General features: G+C 41.6%; 1 protein-coding gene across 2 annotated transcripts in view; it reads left to right on the top strand.

The window, feature by feature from the left end:
- Positions 1 to 17213, top strand: part of egln1a (egl-9 family hypoxia-inducible factor 1a) — a 30968-nt gene extending 13755 nt beyond the window's left edge. The window contains exons 2-5 of one of the 2 annotated variants that reach the window (XM_040034394.1): positions 3599 to 3718; positions 15938 to 16074; positions 16163 to 16230; positions 16332 to 17213. In XM_040034394.1, coding sequence (XP_039890328.1) covers positions 3599 to 3718; positions 15938 to 16074; positions 16163 to 16230; positions 16332 to 16387 — 381 coding nt within the window. In that variant the 3' untranslated portion in view covers positions 16388 to 17213. The remainder of the gene's footprint in view (positions 1 to 3598; positions 3719 to 15937; positions 16075 to 16162; positions 16231 to 16331) is intronic. The other variant, XM_040034395.1, reaches the window with a different exon arrangement.
- Positions 17214 to 17889: the final 676 nt, after the last annotated feature.

The following is a 17889-nucleotide window of genomic DNA, read 5'->3' as shown; positions in this document are numbered from 1 at the left end:
CTCCCTGGCTAGCTCACGGGAAGCAAGACCAAACGATACTTTCGTCTCCTCCTTGTCTGAGCTCGCCACAATATTTTAGTTCTGCTGAGCCAAATAAGACAGGTCAGGGTGAAGAAGTGACAGCCAAAGAAAAGCTTACCACAAAACGGAAAAGTTATGACAAATCAGACTATAAGGCAAAAAGAAAGTGCAGCTTTATGGTTTCATGGACAAAAGAATTTCTGTGGCTGCAATATGACAAGCGAAATAACCAGGGGTGCACATAAGTGGTCCGCAGGTGCGCATTCGCTGTTAAAATAAAAAACGGGCACAAGATAAGAAGTTGCAACGCGTGTTTGCATACATAAGATTTTCTGGAGGAGGACAGACATTTGTTTAGAACTCTTAAAGATGTCGAAGAAGCAAGCTCCTTTAAGCAATTACTGTGATGTTCCTCCACCTCCAAAGAAATGTCAGAAGGAGTCCGAACCACAAAAGAAGCACGTATTCTCGGAAAAGTGGTTGCAGGAGGTGAGCTGGCTTCAAACAAATGATGAACGCACAGAGATGTGGTGCAGAATGTGCCGTGAAAATTTAATAAATGACAAATTAAAAAGGCATGAACATTTATTTTTTTTTTTGTATCGAAAAAATATCAAACCGTGACACCAAAGTATCGAACCGAACCGTGAATTTTGTGTATCGTTGCACCCCTAATAAATATACACACACACACACACACACACACACACACACACACACACACACACACACACACACACACACACACACACACACACACACACACACAGAGTAGTCTGGAAAAATTCATAATGCTAGTTTCCAGTCTAAAAGTACCAGATAAGTAACCCTTCAACTATTAGCTTTTATTATGCAACATTTGAAAGCATGTGCTGCAGCAGCAGTGTTTGAGTACCAGGCTTTATTTGTTTATGTCCTCGGCCATTATCAAAGACCCATTTATTTAATTGACTGCTGTTTTTTGTTTTGTTTTTTTCAATCAAGGAAGTGCATGGTTTGGTACTGGTTGCAGGTTGTGCGTGTTTGTAATGTCAATTATTTTCATGCTCTTTTAATATCCATCTGTGAAATGAAGCCTTCCTTTCCTGTGGCCTCAGTGACAGCCTCTGAGCTTTCTTCTGTGACCTCCTCTCGCTCTCTGCCTGTGAATGCCCATCGGCTTCAGAAGCCATGCCTGTGGAATGTAAACAAACAACACCAAGAGTAAGGTCAGCCTCCTAATGAGGGCCGCGGAGGAATGCGGAAGAATAAGTGGCTAAAGGAAGGGAAGCTCAAATAGGTATAGAGGTTAGGGGTGAAGAGAGTGAGGAAACAAGTGTGTTAAAAATAGCTTTCATTTGAAAACATTTACTCCTGTCCCCACTATATCAGCAGTAACTCTGTTAGACAAAGGGAATGGAATTATGGGCTACCTGAGTTTAGTAGGACATGTTTTTTTTATTGTGGGAAATATGATTTTTTTTTTCCCTTCCCAACTATTATTATTATTATTATTATTATTATTAGTATTATTTATATAGTTGTTATTATTTTAATACAGATTCTAACACTCCGAGGCTGTCTGTATTTTGCATTTTTGTAAATGTTTTAGCTAAAACATCCTATTCTCTTAGGATTTTTGTTTTTGTATAGACCAGCAATTCATATAGGTTTAGCTGTTATGCATGTCATGGTTTTTTTGTAACAAGAATAATCACAAACCGCTCTTGCATTTGTTATATAGCATGTGCTGATGTCAAGCTTTCCTGGATCTGATGAAGCATTAGAACGTTTCTACAGCTGTCTATTTGAGGGAATTGAAAGCTAAAATGCCGCGTCGGGAGTTTTGCAGAGCGCCTAGGCTCTTGCACCTCGGCTCAGCAGACGCACAAACACACACACGCTTCCCCTAACCTCACACATACACACACACACACATCTCATTCCACACAAACATGCTTTCCCTAGCAGCCGCTGTTTACCCATCTCCAGCCTTGCAGCGCAAGCCCAGCAGTTGAGGGTGGGAGGGGTGACATTGCCGAGGATCAGCCAGCCCTCCTCACGATCTGCACGTAGCACAACCATTAAAATACTGCTGCCTCTGGAGGGAGGCCAAGAGTCAAAGTTCACTCAGTTCACTCTTGTCTTCTTCTCCAGCCCCACCCCTATGCTTTCTCTGTCTGTGCCCCTCTACCTCTTTCTCTGCCACACACAGACTCACACAAAGAAAGAAAGCATACTGGATTGCGACTTACTTACAGGAAGCGCTTTGTCAGTTCGTACCCCCCCATCCCCCAACCCAGCAACTGTTCTTGTTAAACCCACCCCATTTATATTTACAAAAAAAAAAAAAGATAAAATTCATGCAGCCAGAGCTACCTCCCCCGTCTTTATGTCAGATTTTTGGTTGTTTTTCAGCTTTAAAGGCCCTGATAATGTGCATTCCAGCGGTAACCTGCATCACACAAAACATGTGAACACAATGTGGACTGACGCAAGTAACTGTGATCAGACATGTAGAGTAAGAAGATGCCGACGTGGGTCTGATGTCATTTTATTTTAATGCTCTCACTATGGCGTTAAAAGGCTTTGCACGCAAAGATTTACAATTTTTCTGTGGTGCAGTGAAATAATCATGAAATTTGTGCATGTACAGAAGTAAATGTACCTGTTCAACTCCCGGATGTTCATTTTGAATCCCAGCACCTTCAGTCTTTTCTTTGTTGAAAGGGTAGCTTTAACTTCTAAATGTGCTAGCATAGATGCTCTATAATATTTTACAGGGTAGAAACCCTGAGGAAGAAGTTTAGTCTACACTGAGTGTTTATAATAATGTTGCTATGGTTTATGTTGATGCAAGTTCTTGAAAGAATGTGGATGAACTTGCCTTTGTCTGTCATATCACTGCTTAGACACTGCTTGGCATGAGGGCTTATTCCACCCTGTGTGCACGTTCACCACTCATCTGAAAAGAAAACACACGCTGTTTGGTGTTCAAGTGTCAGCTGTAATTTCCAGTGCAAAAGCTCTGAGATGTCTGAGAAATCTCTACTGTTAAAGAAAACACATTTTTCTGTATCACAGTCCTCGGGGTGGTGTGCAAATCACCGCTTGTGTGCGTCTTATTCCTGAAGGGCATTCGAAGGAGCGGGCGTGCTCCCTCGATGTTTACACCGAGAAGTTTACAAGAGCTCGTGGAGGTTCACTGCCAACACCCAAGCAGATCATGCAAGTCTTAGTAGAGCAGGAAGAGACGAGGGGAAGTTGCAGCATGATATCTCCGGTTTATTTTCCTTGCCAGTTTAAAGTTTATAACGAGGCAGCTGTGTTTTAGGCAGCTTGTTCCTTGTGTCAGTCCTGGTGCAGGTGAGGCAGTGCTACAGTCAGACTGCGGCGAGGCTTTCTGCTACTTCCACATCACGAGCCAGCAAATGCAGTTCGAGCTCCTTTGCTCCCGTTCCTCCCTTCTTTCTTGTCCTTGCAGTACAGCTTTTGTTTGACACATGAGCTGTAGAGACTGAATGCCTACATTTCTGCTGTTGTCACTGCATATCTGTTTTTACTAATCAGGGTTTTTTTTTCATGTTCCTCTCTTCAGGCAATGGTGGCATGTTACCCCGGAAACGGGACAGGATATGTGCGCCATGTGGATAACCCTAACGGCGATGGACGGTGTGTCACATGCATATATTACCTTAATAGAGATTGGAATGCCAAGGTATGGTAGTGATGTGTGGAGGACCTTCTTGTTATCACCATTTGATTCAAGAGTGATTTGAAATTAGAGCCCTACCGATACCCGGCCGTTATTGGTCTGCCGCAGATCTTTAACGAGTTTGAGCAATACTGGAAGGTTGATTTTAAGAAAGCAACCCCATCGTTTTGAGTTATTTTACATGATATTTTTTGTTTTAATTTCAATGACTCCTGTATTGGTCGGGCTCTATTTGAAATTATTTGTAAAATAATCATCAAAACAAAGTCATCTGTCATGTGTTTGTGTGTCAGGTCTTCATAACTTCTGACTTCCTGCCACAAGCATTTGACCAGTCAGTGCAGTTGTGGTGTGTGTGTGTGTGTGTGTGTGTGTGGCACTGTTGTCACCCTCCACCCTGCTTTATTCCATACACCACACCCGTACAGAGTTCATGATAGTGGTTACGTGTAGGTAAATGCTGTGTGGCCACTCTCCCTTTTTCATATTTCCCATTAAAATGCAGAGAAGGAAAAACACCCCATACTACCTTCCATGTTTCTTTGTTGTTGTTGTTTTATTACAGGAATTTTCATATAGTGGTCAAATTAATTGAACTTTGTGTCATACAGTACTTAAAATATATCCACAGGAATTCAGTATTATCCTAACTTTATTTTTAGATGTCCTGCTAGTAAGTTGAACTGCCTTTCACCTTTACAATTGCCTATTTCATTGAAGGTCTTAGAAATGTTGTCTTGAGATTTTTGTGCATATCAACAAGATAACGTCATGTACTTACTGCAGATTTGCGGAGAGCTCTTTCATGGTTTGATCCTCCTCATCCACCACATATCAAAGCTGCTCTGTTCAGTTGCTGACTGTAGAGGCCATTTGGGGACAGGGAATTCAGTGTTACTTACAAGAAACCAGTCTGAGATTATATAATATATATGACATTAGAGCAGGGCGATATGACCAAAAATATTTATCACGATATACATTTGAAAATTTGTGATAACGATATAACTGACGATATAATTGACACTAGACAAATTATTTTCAACTCCACAACTTTATTAGTGCAAACAAAAAACCATCAATGTATTTTCACTTAAACAAGCAGGTGTTTTTTTATGTGCATTAAAGTTATATAAAAATTTAACAGTGCAAATGCAAATTCCTTGCTGACAGTTTAACCAAAAGGCATTTCCAGTGGAAATTGGCCAACATATCCTCAGCATAACCATGTATAATATCCACAAAACTTAAAAAGAGGTTATACACACACAGTACGGTAATATTATGTTGAAGCGCAGTACGTATCACTCCGCGAGGCTCCTGCCTACAATAGCCGTAATGCTCCGACAATCCATCAAGCGGTGCGGGTTCGTAGCTTAGCAAAGTCGTACTAAAACATTTGACTGATTTGCTAACGCCGTGTACCACATAAAGGTCAGTAAACACAACCAGAATTCATACATAAGGCCCACGGGATTATAAGGGGCACTGTCGATTTTCAGAAAAATCAAAGGATTGATTTTAAGTGTGCCGTATTTTCCAAAAAACATGGTAATAACGACGGCCCGCTAGCATGCTCTACCAAAAATAGTGCTTTGTTGTGTGTCTGACGGACGAAAGCTAAACCAGTTCCACATCACTGAAGTTGCAGCATTTTTACAAACCAATTCTGGTTCATCCGTTTCATTCAACGATCCGCTTTCGTCCTTCTCATTCTGCGTCGTCGCCATGCTTTTTCCGCCATGTGCGTATGAAAACAAAGGCACTGCGCATGTGCGTTTTACCCATATTCTATCGCGATATTTCGTTTTCTTATCGTTGCCCATTATACCGGTATTACCGTGAATAGTATGATATGGCCCAGCCCAATATGACATCAACATCAGGAGATGGGTACACTGGTCACAGAGTGAAGGGCATGGTCAAAAAATATTCAGGTAGGTCATGACATTTAAATGAAGCTCAGCTGGTATTAAAGGGAACAAAAGGGTGTGACATGAAACTGCCTCCCACACCATTACACCCCCTCCATGAATCTGCTGCTGGAGCTCATCTGCTTTAAGGCTGACGTGTTGCGTGTTCAGTGTGATGTAACAGATGTGTGACGTAATGGGTGGTTATTTGAGTTACTCGTTCTGTCAGTTCGACCCAGTCTAGCTGTTCTTCTATGACCTTTGCCATCACAAGGCATTTTTTATTCATTTAACTGGATCATTTTTCCTCCCAGATGTTTCAGTAAAGCCTAAAGTTGTGCATGCAAGTGTAAGTAGATCCTCTTGGCAATATGCATTTAACTGCAATGTGCTTCAAGAGTTTGACGTATTTGTCCTTAGATAAGCAGTTGAGGAGCATACCTTCTAGACAGGTTCCAAGTTTCCATAACAGAAGGCAGCAACTGTAAAGTGGATCACTTTCATGTTTCTTTGAGGAGACGGTGACATGACACCAGTGCTGGGGCAGTATGACCTGTATTTGTATCGCAGTGTTTTTTAGTCTTTTTACAGAAGCAGGCCTTTTATATATTTTCACAGTAAGTTGTTTATCTGTCAGGATTGTGCAGAATAAAAAGCGTTTTACTGTCATAATAAAAACTAAATAAACATAGAGGGTTTTTTCTTTAAATGATTAAATAAAAAAATAATCTACTCTTGGGCTATCTTTAAAAAAAATATACATTTGAAAAGGGCTCTAGAGGCAGTTTTCAACATAGACTGTATATAAAAGATGGTCCTATCCACCATACCATAACCTGTTGCATAGCGAAGTCCTGGGTTGAAGCCTCAAACAGCATTTTCACTACTTTTTCAAACAGTCAGGAATAGGGATGGGTATCGTTTAGGTTTTATCCGATACCGGTGCCAAATCGGTACTTTTGAAACGGTGCCGGTGCTCAAACGGTGCTCAAACCGGTGCTTAAAGAATGGAGAACACAAAATTGGTCCAAAAACCTCATGTTCAGCTGTTTTTTGTAAAAAGATATCAATGTTAGCCTATTCTGCAGCTATGGGGCATATATGGTATCACTCTTGGCTGGAAGCAGTGCTTAAACAATGGAAAAAACACAAACTTTGTCCTAAACCTCTCATGTTTACCTGTTTTCCACTTTTTCTTTGGTCATTTTAGCCTTTTTGGCCAGGGTGAAGGGAGTATCTGCCATCAAACAAGAAGACAGCCGCATGTAGCTATGAAGGTGTTTGCTAGTTCACCTTACATGCATTAATGTAATAACGTGGTTAGCCTACTCAACGTAAATTACACACGAACAACATTAAGCTACTCACGCAGAGAAGAACGGCTGCTGCTGCATCATCATCCTCATCATTTCTGCTACACTGGCAGGGCTAGGAGCCAGGACTCTATTCTTCGTGTTTTTGGGGGATGTTGCATAACAGGCAACCCACCCGCAGTAGATGTGCTCTGTGTGAGGTCTCGCAGCAAGCTATCAAATACAGCGCATTTCTGGGCTTTTAAAAAAAACGCTATGCGTCGCCAGGTGTTTCATCGGTTACCTCCTTTGACAGTATCACAGTATCAGCTTAAAGCACTTGTTGCAAGCTGCTGAGTTTGCATCTTTTGCTGTGAAGTACAGCCAGACTTTTGACCGCTTCGCCTTGGGCATTTTTAATCTGTAGCTCTGCTCTAAAAGAACGTACGTACCTGGGCCCGCCTACTATCCTCGGAAACGTAAAATGATTGGCTAGAAGTGTATCACAGCTCAGGGGAAAAAAGCACCGAAATAAAGCACCGAAATGTGCGCTGCTTTTCGGTCTGGTTACTACCGTTTATGTCAGAACCGGTGCCATCATGGCACCGGACACCGGTACCCATCCCTAGTCAGGAATAAATGGCGGGTCTGACAGTGAAATCAAGGGACACTGCATTCCCCGCTTTATCTTTCATTCTGACTGTAGTGAGGAACATAAGTTACTAATTGAACTGCATCTTGCTGTCACTGTGACCTGAAACTAGCGACTGACCTCATAAGGTCATTCACAAAGTGTTTATTGAGGTCGAAGAGCAAAGCAATCATTTTCCTACAACTGAAAGTCTTTGTGCAAGGCACTTGTCATTGGCTGTACTTGTTCAGACCTGGAAGCTGTGTCCAATTTTTACATATAGTAAATGTTTCAGTTCACTGTATTGCCACATTTTGGCTTACTTTTTAAATGATTGTGGTGTTAATTGTTAATCCATTGTCATATAAAACACCTGTTAATAAAATAATCGTGAATTATTATTTGTCAATCTAATATAGTTTTTCTTTTGTTTGTTTTTTGTTTTGTTTTTTTGTTATAAAGAGGGTGCAGAGATCATACAGTTCCCCTCCCAATATGCTCTAAAATGCATATAATATAATATGTATAATCTCTGGGGAAAACAGTGTTGAGCGTTGTCTCTTCACCGATATAGCGATATTTGAAAAGATCATATTATGCATGAAATTAGGACTGGTATACCGGATGTGCGGCTATATCTGCTAGCATTACAAGTCACATGAGTAAACAAGAGGCTGACGTCCACACTTCCTTACATAGTTGACCTCCAGACCTGTATATGAAAATGACATAATTACAGGAAACTCTGTGCTGCTTTGAGATGCGAGTTTGCGGCAGAAACCAGGTCATGCATGCGTCTGTGTTCTTGCTGTGATTTTTTTCTAAACGTCTATCACTGAGCGAGCAGTGAGGTGAGAGGAGACAAAATACACAGCCGAGTTAACAGTACTTTTACATTTAATTGCAAATACTGATACTGTGATCGACTCTTTTGCTGGTCACTTATGTACTGCTTTCAGCTGCTGCCTTATTCATCACAGGTCTCCACATACAACCCTCAGACCCTCAAAGGGATTCCTGGTTGTTTTAGCATGTTGCTGTTGTTCATCTGCATTAATGCGGTTTCTGTGATGGTCAGGATGATTTACTTTGACTTGTGATAACATTAGGTACTTCTTTTTTTTTTTTTTTTTGTTTAGATGTCACTACACCTTATTCAAAGCAGCAGTCTCCTGAATCTGACTTGCACCATTTACATTGTATTATCTGTTCTCTGAGCACTTCCTCCGCAGAATTGCCTGTTTTCTTATCTATATAGTAAATCTTTTCCTGTTAATGCGTGTATCAGTCATGAGGTAGGTTGTGCTGCTTTTTTTATGCGCATGCTTTAGTTGTTACAGCAAGCCATGTGCTAGATTCCTGTTGGACATGTGAATAATTACAATCTGGCCTCTGATTGGCTATTAGTAGGCTTATAGAATGTGGTTGCCTGGATACCGGGGCCTCACTATGAGAGAGTGACATGGCTTTGGAATGTTCAGGTTCAGTTGTTCCAGTTATTTACCCCCCAAATTTATGTCTCTTCAGCCGCCACGCCTTCTGTATAAAATCACTTTGAGACTTTAACATGTAGGTGTCCATCTATCTGCAATGCAGTAAATAAAATGTTGATTTAATATTATACACTCATTTACCACACAGGCAAGCAAATGTAAGAGAAAGGAAATGACTCAGCCGCTTTACTGCATATACGAAGTGCAAAGTATGCTTAAAGGTTTAACCTACAACCCATATATTTTTCCCTCCTTTTGGAGTCACTTTAAACATCAAGCTAAAGTACTTTGCGACTGTAGGGAAAGGAAAAGCTGCCTTTCAGAAACCTCAGCATTTTAGTGTCTGCCAAGGTGAGTTGAGAGGAAAGCAAAACGACAAAATATGATCACTGAGAAACAAGGAGCCTTACGAACAATAATAAGGTTAAATTCATGTGTTGTAAGATTTGTTAAAATGGAAAGTAAAGGGGCCTAATCTTTAAAATATAGACGAGCTCGGCTGGTTCCACAGTAGAGGAACGTGATGGCTAAAGGTTCTGCCTCCAGTTTTATTTTTGGAAACTCTCTGAACCACAAGTCTGCACTCTGACAGTTGTGTACTCTATTGGAATAATGTGAAAATGCGAGGCCTTAAAAATACGATGCAGTTTTGTATGCACTGAGAAGAGTTTTAATACCGTTTCTCGATTTAAAGGGAGCTTATTAAGGGAAGCTTTTATGAGAAAATGTGTTCTTTTTGTTCTGGTTGCTCTCAGTACTGTGTTTTTTATGGGAAGGTGAATTAAAGGCTTTTCAGAGAGAGAGGCATGCAGACATCCTAAAAACATGAAAATATAAAAGTTCAATTAGGAAGTAACAATGCACCAACAGGTTTTTTTCACTGTCTTGTGACAGGATGTTCCGTTTTGTTGACAATGCTGCACAGTCGTCGAGACTGTTACGTATGAGACAAAGAACATATTCTTGTCCAAAATGACTCCCGAGATTTCTGGTAGTAGCAATGAAGGCCAAGGTAACATCACTGAATACACATGTTAAGACTGTGTTTCCCTGAGGTTTTTGGCCAATATACTTAGTTGGCTTTAGAAAAAGAAAATTACAGGTCATCGAATTCGTTGTGCCTTCAGATGTTTTTGTAGTTTAACCAACTGATGTGTGTGTTCTGGTTGTGTGTTTGAGTCTCATCTGCATGGAAATAGAGATTTATGCACTGTTTCTTTGTAACATTCCCTAAGGAAGCACGTTTAAGGTAGAAAGTATCTATCCCTAACACAGAACCCTGTGGAACTCCATGGCTACATACAGGAAAGAATCATCTCAGACATAAAAACATGGGGAACTTGAATTATTATGTTAAAAACCTGTGCTGTGTCAGTTTATCTAGTAGGACAAGTATAGAGATGAGTACAGTAGTCTGAGATTGTGACAAGATTGTTGGGTGGCATTTGCAGTTTCTGTGATAAATCCTGACCTAGACAGACTTTAATGATACAGCTGTGAGAAAGATGTGATGTTCAAAATGGTCACCGTTTTATTTTTAAAGATATGAAGAGTCATGTGATCATTGGTGGTGTCAGTCTGGCTACAGTGCTGGGGTTTGTTTTCCAGTCAGCAATGAGCAATTTGCAATTCTGCCATTACTAAAGGCATATTTTTCAATGTTGTGATACTTTTGGTGAAATTCTTCCACATTAGTAAAACTCCCACCTCCCATGCAGTTGTATCGCAGCTGTATGAAGTATTTATATTTTGCAAGACTAGCTGCTATTTTTAAAAGTTAATATGCTGTAAATTAGTATGAAGTATCCATACATGCTTTTTCTAGTATAATTATTTTACTCAGGGTTCCAGGGGATTTTATCTTCCTCCAGCCTACAGTGGGTGAGTGGCGAAGACCGGTCCTGCGTGCGTTAACACCCACGCTTGTAGTCGCCACTCCTATCATTCCTGTGAGCATGTTGCAGTAATCACCGCCACCATCACCAGTACTAAAGCTAAAGTTATGAGCCCTGATTTACAGTAAATGTTATTTTAAATGATAAACATTCATACTGGTATCAGTGCAAGGTGCTGTCAGGTTTGGTGAGATTTTATTTGTTTAACTTGGACAGGGTGTAAAAACATCACGTCCCTACCACAGTTTCCAGCACCTACTCAAAAAAAAAAAGTGTCTCATCAGCAATCTCAGTATTAGTAATTTCATAACTCTGTCATTGATGGGACGCTTCCTTTTATGAAGAAAGTTAACAGACTATTAATACTGAGAAAATTCTGGTAATGTGATCGCTGACTTTGAAATAATTTAAAGCTCAGCCGTCTGTTAAAGCAATCTGTACAGTCCACCCCAGTGTGTGACTCAAGCTGCATGTGTGTGTGTGTGTGTGTGTGTGTGTGTGTGTATATAAAATATATTTATTAGGGGTGCAACGATACACAAAATTCACGGTTCGGTTCGATACTTTAGTGTTACGGTTCGATATTTTTTCGATACAAAAAAATGTTTATGCTTTTTTTAATTTGTCATTTATTAAAATTATAAATATATATTTTAACTCAAAAGTACAGTTTTTAAATTTAATGTTGTTGAAACAACAAAATAAATCTATCTGATCGAGAAATCACTCATCTTTGGAAAAGAGAGTTTATTACAGAGAAATGGCTCTTTCCAAAATAAAAGCTATACTATACGCTTCTTCTGGGCTATATTCTCAGCAGCATATTAAACATATCAGGTCCCCATAAGGAGAACACACCCGGCAGAACATTATGTTATTTACACGGGTGCACATAAGTGGTCCGCATTTGCGCATTCGTTGTCAAAATAAAAGACGCGCACCAGATAAGAAGTTGCAACGCGCGTTTGCGTCCATATAAAAAGCGCTGTTTTTGTCCGCTAGAGTGGGATTTTCACGGCACATTCTGCACCACATCTCTGTGCGTTCATCATTTGTTTGAAGCCAGCTCACCTCCTGCAACCACTTTTCCGAGAATATGCGCTTCTTTTGTGGTTCGGACTCCTTCTGACATTTGTTTGGAGGTGGAGGAACACCAAAGTAATTGCTTAAAGGAGCTTGCTTCTTCGACATCTTTAAGAGTTCTAAACAAATGTCTGTCCTCCTCCAGAAAATCTTATGTATGCAAACACGCGTTGCAACTTCATATCTTGTGCGCGTTTTTTTTTTTATTTTGACAGCGAATGCGCACCTGCGGACCACTTATGTGCAGCCCCGGTTATATAGCTCGTCATATTGCAGCCACAGAAATTCTTTTGTCCATGAAACCATAAAGCTGCACTTTCTTTTTGCCTTATAGTCTGATTTGTCATAACTTTTCCATTTTGTGGTAAGCTTTTCTTTGGCTGTCACTTCTTCACCCTGACCTGTCTTATTTGGCTCAGCAGAACTAAAATATATATCCTGCTGCTTTTACACACACACACACACACACACACATACATACATACATACATACATACATACATACATACACACACACACACACACACACACACACACACACACACACACACACACACACACACACACACACACATAACGGTCAGCGATTCTCTGCGCGATCAACCTCTCACATGTTTAAGCTTGCTGCGGGAGATTTCACTTGTCATGTTTGCATAGTAAGCTAACAATTGATAAGACGCTGTCAGAGGAATTGGTGCGCAAATTATCATCACTCACCAATTAGTGCTGTCGCTCTCTATACACAGTTCGCGCGATTGCAAAGTGAAAGCAAAAAACAAGCGCAAATTCAAACGCGATTTCAATATGTCACATATTGACAGTGGCTCGTCGATGCCAATGACATAATTACCCAGCTACATTTCCGAAAGAATGCAAAAGCATTGACATATATTTTTCCTTCCTACAATAGCCCGACGGGCAGGGCAGAGATAGATTTTGGTAGCCCGACTGGAAAGATCGCTAGCCCCGGGACGTCGGGCAGGCGATTTTGCAAGCCCTGTATCTGATTGAGGAATCACTCATCTTTGGAAAAGAGAGTTTATTACAGAGAAATGGCTCTTTCCAAAATAAAAGCTATACTATACGCTTCTTCTGGGCTATATTCTCAGCAGCATATTGTAGCGGGTCAGCGCTGTTCAGGGTTCTGTTTGTACAGTTATGTTTTGTTTATGTTGCCATAGTGACGGGTGACGCCCTCTCGCTGCGACGGTGTGTCCTTCCGGGGTCAGAGGGCGCCCTGTGTGCTGTTGTTGTTGTTGCTGTGCGGTTGCCGCGCTGAGCAGTTAGCTAGTGGCAGTGTTCTTCTGCAGATGTCAATAAACGGCTGTGCTCCCTGGCTAGCTCACGGGAAGCAAGACCAAACGACACCTCCGTCTCCTCGTTGTCTGAGCTCGCCAAATTGGTGTCAGAAGTGGGATGATGGTGGCACTCCATGTTCTGACCCGAGTGACTTTTCCCCCGCCGGTCGTGACCGGCCGGTGCGCCAAAAGAAGGCACCTGGACATTTGCACGACTTTGTGTGGGGTAATGGGGTTGTCGGCGACGACTGACCCCTTAGGTGGGGGGCTATGTAGCGGGTCAGGGCTGTTCGGGGTTCTGTTTGTACAGTTATGTTTTGTTTATGTTGCCATAGTGACGGGTGACGCCCTCTCGCTGCGACGGTGTGTCCTTCCAGGGTCAGAGGGCGCCCTGTGTGTTGTTGTTGCTGTTGCTGTGCGGTTGCCGCGCTGAGCAGTTAGCTAGCGGCAGTGTTCTTCTGCAGATGTCAATAAACGGCTGTGCTCCTTGGCTAGCTCACGGGAAGCAAGACCAAACGACACCTCCGTCTCCACCTTGTCTGAGCTCGCCACAATATTAAACATATCAGGTCCCCATAAGGAGAATCATGTGCTAACGGCTGTCTAAATGACTCGGGTAAAGTTTGTAGCATGCATGCTTGTTGTTTTTGTCTGCTTCCACTTGTCTTTGCACTAGGATGATGTCGGTGTAAACGTGCAGTCATATTCGTTGTGTTCCCACTAGTGCTGTCAACGTTAATCTCGTTGAAATGACGTTAACGCCACAACACGGCAAATCTCCGTTAACGAGCTACCCCTGATCGCCCCGTGCGTGGGGCTAGACGGCCAACACGTTAATGAGCTAACTGCATTAACATACTAGTTCCCACCCATGTAATTGAGCATTGCGTGGCACATCCAACATACTGTTTTACTTTAGTCCATGACGCGCTTACCTTCAGGGTCATACGTCACATGAAAACCAAAATAGTTCCAAACGCCAGATCTGAATGAGAGTGGGGGAGGTTCAATTTGCCATGTTGCAAGGAGAGCTTAACTTCTGTCTCGCTAGCTTGCCCTGCGCTCTTCCTTCTGACTATGCTGTCTGTGTTGAGCGCTCAGTGGATCTGCGCTCGACAGTGCAGCCTAGGCGGAGTAGTCGAACGCAGATTCACTGAGCGTTCAACACAGACAGCATCGTCAGAAGGAAAGTTGATAAAATAAATTACAAATTTTGTATTGTTCGATACATATGCCTACCGAACCGAAAGCACTGTATCGAACGGTTCAATATCGATACGAGTATCGTTGCACCCCTAATAACTATATATATATATATATATATATATATATATATTAGTATATTTGGAGTTTTAACTGTTGGCCTTAACTATTGAGCATAAGGACAATAGTTTGTGGCAATCTGTTGATGTAATTAGCTGTAATCAATAATAAAGAGTTGCACTGGTGATCCAGAGCACAGCTAACTATTGAATATTAATTCCAATCATGTCTTGGGCTTTTTTTCTACTTACATGACTTTACTGACTGGCTGAACTACAGGATGGACTCCAGCCCTGATTCTGTATTTGAGGATAGCCTAAGAGTCTATAGCCATGCTAGCCTTTGCTGCATTCAGCATGTTCAGTTCAGCTCCATGTGGGTCAGGAGGTCGTGCCCTTTAGGCAAAGGGTAATCCTGGATGGGTTAATCCATACAACCTCATCTGCAGGCCTGCATAATAATGCTCAGGCCAGGTGGCTGCCCCTCCCTGAGCCTGGTTCTGAAAGTACTTCCTGTTAAACTGGAGATTTTCCTTCCCACTTTCGCCAATTAGGGTGTCATGGGCGTTGACGGATTGTTGTGGTTTTCTCTCCATTATTGTAGGGTCTTTACCTTAGAATATAAAGTGCGTTGAAGCAACTGTTGCTGTGGTTTGGCGCTGTATAAATAGAATTAAATTAAAATCACATACATGGAGTTAAACTGCTGTTAAAATGAGTGGTCCCTGAGCTCGTTGACTCAAATTGCAGGGAAAAACCATTTCTCTCATCTTCTTTGTCGCTATTGTGCTTTATTTAGTTTGGTCACACCATTGGCATTCCCCCTCATTCACTGTACATGGGAATAGCATTACATTAGGGTGTGAGCCTTTATACTGTGCCAGTTTGCGTGTGAAGAGAGGGCTATCATATCAGCTGTGTGAGAGTTTAAGCGGCACGCTTGCAGCAATCTGCTTTTTCACTCCCCAGCTCCTTTATCCAGCCACAGCAGTTTTCCTGTGGGTTATTCTTCCTATCCCTCCACAGGAAAGCCGTCCCCCGCTGCTGCTTCCTATCCTGAGCTTTCCTCCTTGCCCTTGGAGTTGGACAGCCCTTTTCCTTCGACACTATCGTTCCACGTTGATAACTTAAGAAGCTTTTAAGTGTCTGTTTTATGAGTAGTACATGTGTTTATTGTGGGGGCCTCCTGTCTCTGAATAGTTACCTGTCAGCAATGAAGATTAAGACCAGAGATGTGATCACTGCAGAAGCTTCACATATGTTTGCTTCCTACGGTCTCGCTTTACCTTCCTGCTATTTCTTTGTCCTGATTTGTATACATAATGGGGTTGTTTATTCGTGTTCTGCTCTTCCAGGAACATGGAGGCCTTCTTCGAATCTTCCCAGAGGGAAAGGCCCAGTTTGCCGACATAGAGCCAAAATTTGACCGTCTGCTTTTGTTCTGGTCGGACAGACGGAACCCTCACGAGGTTCAGCCCGCTTACGCCACAAGGTCAGTGTCTAAGTGTGTCCGCTGCACATGCTCAGACAGTCTCGTTCTCTTTTACGGGAGGTTCACTGCTCCCGTTCCATCTTCACAGGTATGCCATCACTGTGTGGTATTTTGACGCAGACGAGCGAGCCAGAGCTAAAGAAAAGTACTTAACAGGTAGGATTTAGCGTATCAACTGCACAGTCTTTGCTTCTGGGTATCAACCCCTTTGTGATGTCTTACGTCATCTCTTGTGTGTTTGTTTCCCTTGCGTGCAGGTGCGGGGGATAAAGGAGTAAAAGTTGATCTCAACAAATCGTCAGATCCCAGCTAGTGGGATGCACAGTTCCCCTGCAAACAGCCATTAAGTGCTCTGTCCTAAGAATGTGGCCTATAGTGAGCGTGCGAGTGTGTGTTTTAACTGCCATACAGCAGACTTTAGTATGAGTGGGTGGAAGATCTGTGCTTACGGAGAGAGAAAAACAGACAAAAATCTGGTGATTTCTGTTCATTTTCAGCCAACCTCTGCGACCCAGCAGAACTTGAATGTCATAACATTGTACTGAAAGGGATAGTATGTTGTTTTTGCTCTATTTTGTTTCACCTCTGGTGAAGGAAGCTTATGTTACAACTGACATTTTCAGCCATTTGCTTTGAACAGGTATTAAGCTCAGAGCAAGTCTTCATCTTTTTTTTTCTTTTTTTTGCTGTTTATTTCTTAAAGGTACAGTGTTCTGCAAATTTGTCATGTGTTATGCTTTTCACAATGAATCAGCTGTTATAATAAGCTACTGTATGTGCTTATGTTTGCAGTCATTTCAGAAATGATCTAAAATTCAGATTCCCGACAGAACGTCTTAGTTTAAGTTCTTCTGCAGCGCAGTAGATGCTAATGGAGGATACATGAACTCACGCTGACTGAACATTTGTATTTTCAGCGTCGCAATGTGAATATGCGCAGAAATGCATCTTAAGGCTACCTGAAATGTGATTTCTGAGTCAGTTTATTTACGCATACCAACCTTCCACACGCTGCATGAGCAAATATTTTTAAAGCGTGTTTAATTTGTTTTAATCCAGTATGTCTGGACTAAGCAGTATTTGAACTCTCTAAGCAAGGTGCAAGCTCCCCCCCCCCCCCAAAAAAAAAAAAAATTTTTTTAAAAAAAGGCATGAACTGTGTTGCTAAAAGCACTTTTCAGATTTGGTTTTATTGCAAATCGTCATCTTCCGATGTCAAACAGTCTTATGCAGTTTTTCCTCACATTATTCAGGCTTAACATGAATTATCGGACTCAACATCAAGTTTGCAAGACACATGCTTAGACAGTATCCTTGACAAGGACTTGGTTTTTATGTGCAGTCCTGGTTGCACCATATACAGTACAAAGATCTGTGCTGCTCCCTGCAGGAAACTTGCTGTACTGCATCTTTTTTTGTTTGTTTGTTTGGAGGTTTTTTGTCCGTAGATGCGTTGCTGGCTTCAAATTGAAATGAGCATCTATTTTTGGAAATAAAAATAAAAATTTCTCAGTTTCAACAATTGATATGCTGTCTTTGTGCTCTTTTTGGTTTTTAGTTATTTTACGCAGTTACGTTCTAGAGAAGAGCTGACGTGTCTGTGCTCAGAAGTGCTCTCCTTTTCATCACAGCTCAATGGGAAAATGTGTCAGGGCTGCAGAAGCTGTTATTAGTCACTGAGCATGATCATTATGTAACAGTCGTCATGGGTTCACCTAAACCTATTTGTGTTATGTAGGGTTTGAAGATTTGCCATGAGTAAAGGTGACACAGCTAAAATTTGTGATATTGGAGTTGCAGTTTAAAAGGACAGAA

This window comes from Simochromis diagramma, unplaced genomic scaffold (assembly GCF_900408965.1).
Source record: "Simochromis diagramma unplaced genomic scaffold, fSimDia1.1 OVJJ01000481.1, whole genome shotgun sequence".
Taxonomy (NCBI): domain Eukaryota; kingdom Metazoa; phylum Chordata; class Actinopteri; order Cichliformes; family Cichlidae; genus Simochromis; species Simochromis diagramma.
This window is presented reverse-complemented; position numbering and strand designations above follow the sequence as displayed.